This window comes from Phoenix dactylifera, chromosome 8, assembly GCF_009389715.1.
Source record: "Phoenix dactylifera cultivar Barhee BC4 chromosome 8, palm_55x_up_171113_PBpolish2nd_filt_p, whole genome shotgun sequence".
NCBI classification, from domain to species: Eukaryota; Viridiplantae; Streptophyta; class Magnoliopsida; order Arecales; family Arecaceae; genus Phoenix; species Phoenix dactylifera.
Window position 1 is genome coordinate 13,065,729 of NC_052399.1, and position 2,341 is coordinate 13,068,069.

The 2,341-nt window shown below is 49.3% G+C and overlaps 1 protein-coding gene across 1 annotated transcript; it reads left to right on the plus strand.

The window, feature by feature from the left end:
• The first annotated feature begins 643 nt into the window (after positions 1-643).
• LOC103723452 (histone H1-like) lies at positions 644-1,946 on the plus strand. The gene is made up of 2 exons (XM_008814361.4): positions 644-965; positions 1,054-1,946. Exons 1-2 carry the CDS (start codon positions 774-776, stop codon positions 1,747-1,749), a joined length of 888 nt encoding a protein of 295 aa, XP_008812583.2. The 5' UTR covers positions 644-773; the 3' UTR covers positions 1,750-1,946.
• The last annotated feature ends 395 nt before the right edge of the window (positions 1,947-2,341 follow it).

Sequence of the window (2,341 nt, forward strand, 5' to 3'; positions counted from 1 at the left end):
GTTATAATACCATTTAAAATTATTCAGCTAATTGTTTACTTGAAACAAAGTTGGATATTGATTATGACAAACCATCGCGTAAATGTGTTTCAGCTGTATGACTTTTGATCGATCATTACTCATTCATTTCGTATCAAATTTCCATGATTCCAAATTACATGGATCCCTCTATTTGGCTACAATCAGATCCAATCAAAAAAATTTGATCAAATTGCCCAATCTTTCATTGAGAGGCTAGAAAATTGACAAAGGTCAAACAAAACCTTGTGCACAACCAATGTAGATTTAAAGCTTAAATTCTCTCAAACCACTACACCGAATTGAATGATATCATATTCATTCGAAAGCTAAGCTCCAGTGCTTCAAAATGTTTTCAACCTCACTAAATTTCATCAACTACAACTTAAGTTATACCCAGAAAAAGAGAGAGGGAAAGCACACCCCATCCTACCTCATACCCCTGCCTCCCCTCAGCCCTCCATCTCAGTGCTCGCACTCAACCTATCTCAACCGTCGATAGCCATATGATCCAACGTTCCATATTTGAAACTATAAGGGTAATGATCCGAGTGTAGTGGTGGCAGACCAATCAACGCTTACTTCTCGTCTCCCGTTTTCGCCATCGGTCCGTATTTAAATCCGCTCGTCGGTTCTCGTTTGCCAAAGCACGCTCCACCTCCTGCTGTCCCTTAGCCTCCCCTCAGCCTCTCTCTCTTCCCAAAACCTAACCCTAATTCTTCTTTCTCGTCTCGTTTGCTCTCCAACGTGTAGCCATGGCTGGAGAGGAGACCACGCTGGAGGTGGTGGAGGAGAAGGTCCAGGATCCAGCGCCTGCGGAGCCCAAGGCGGAGGATACCCCGACCAAGGCGACGGCCAAGCCGAAGAAGGCCAAAGAGCCCAAGGCTAAGAAGCCTTCCGCTCCCAGGAAGCCCCGATCTCCTCCTGCCCACCCCCCTTACATCGAGGTGAGTTCTCGCCCATTTCGATCCCTAATTCGCCTCTTCCTGTCGGTTTCCATGGATCTGATCACTTGATTTTGTTTTGAAACACTAGATGATCGGAGAGGCGATCACGTCGCTGAAGGAGAGGACTGGATCGAGCCAGTACGCGATCACCAAGTTTATTGAAGACAAGCACAAGGCCCACCTCCCCCCCACGTTCCGCAAGCTTCTCCTCCTCCAGCTGAAGAAGCTCACCGCCAGCGGCAAGCTCACCAAGATCAAAAACTCTTACAAGCTCTCGCCCTCTCGCTCTCGAGCTCCGGCGAGGCCCGTCCCCGCTCCCGCTCCGGCGAAGACCAAAGTGAAACCCAAGCCCAAGCCCATCGCGGCGGCCAAGCCGAAGCCCAAGCCCAAGCCCAAGACTGCTGCGGCAGCGAAGCCCAAGACGAGGACGAGGCTGGCGGCGGATGCGAAGCCGAAGCCGAAGGCGACGGGCGCGGCCAAGCCCAGAGCTGCCGCGGTCAAGCCCAAAGCTGCCGCGGCCAAGCCGAAGCCGAAGCCGAAGCCGAAGCCTAAGCCTGCGGCGAAGGTAGCGAAGGCGAAGGCGAAGGCGAAAACCCGGTCGGCGAAGGCGGCGAAGACCTCTGCCAAGGACACGCCCGGGAAGAAGGCCGCCTCGCCGGCGAAGCCTGCAGCCGTCCCGAAGAAGGCCGCCGCAGCCAAGGCGGCCCCGAAGAAGGCGAAAGCCGGGAAGCCCGCCGCGAAGCCTCCGTCGAAGAAGGCCCCTGCGAGGAAGGCCAAAAAGTAGGTGTTTTTTTTTAAAAAAAATCCCGAGGGGCTGTTGTTTGTAAATTTGATGATGTAGTAGGGGAATGCACCGCGTTTGCATGCCTTTGCGGGTTTTTTTAGACAAGGGAAATATTTGCACACCGCTCTTCTATCCGATAATTCCTGTTTCGTCTTATCCGTTTCAATCCGGAATTGACTATCTACAGTTGGGTCCAACACCGTGTTGTTATGTATCTCGCTATCACAGGTCGTGCATGGTTGGATTACCGTCCTTGTTTGTGATGGTGGTGGCCTTGTTTATAGCGGTGGCAGTGACTTTGGTTGGAGGTGGTGGTCGCCATGGCATGAATTCGTGGCAGTGGTGATGCATTACTTGATTGTGACGGTGAATAATGTCGTTAACCAAATACTTTCAAAAAAATAAGTATAGAATTTTAAATAATCAAATTATAAAAGTTTAGAATAAATTTATCTTGGTGTGACGTATTTTTAATTTATTAAGGAAATTTTATTCCCGAAGTTTTTTCACATGGGTCTTATTGCAGTTTTTTTTATATATTTTCCTTTTTTGGATGAAGTTTTATATTTTCTTTCAAATAGTGGGGAATCAT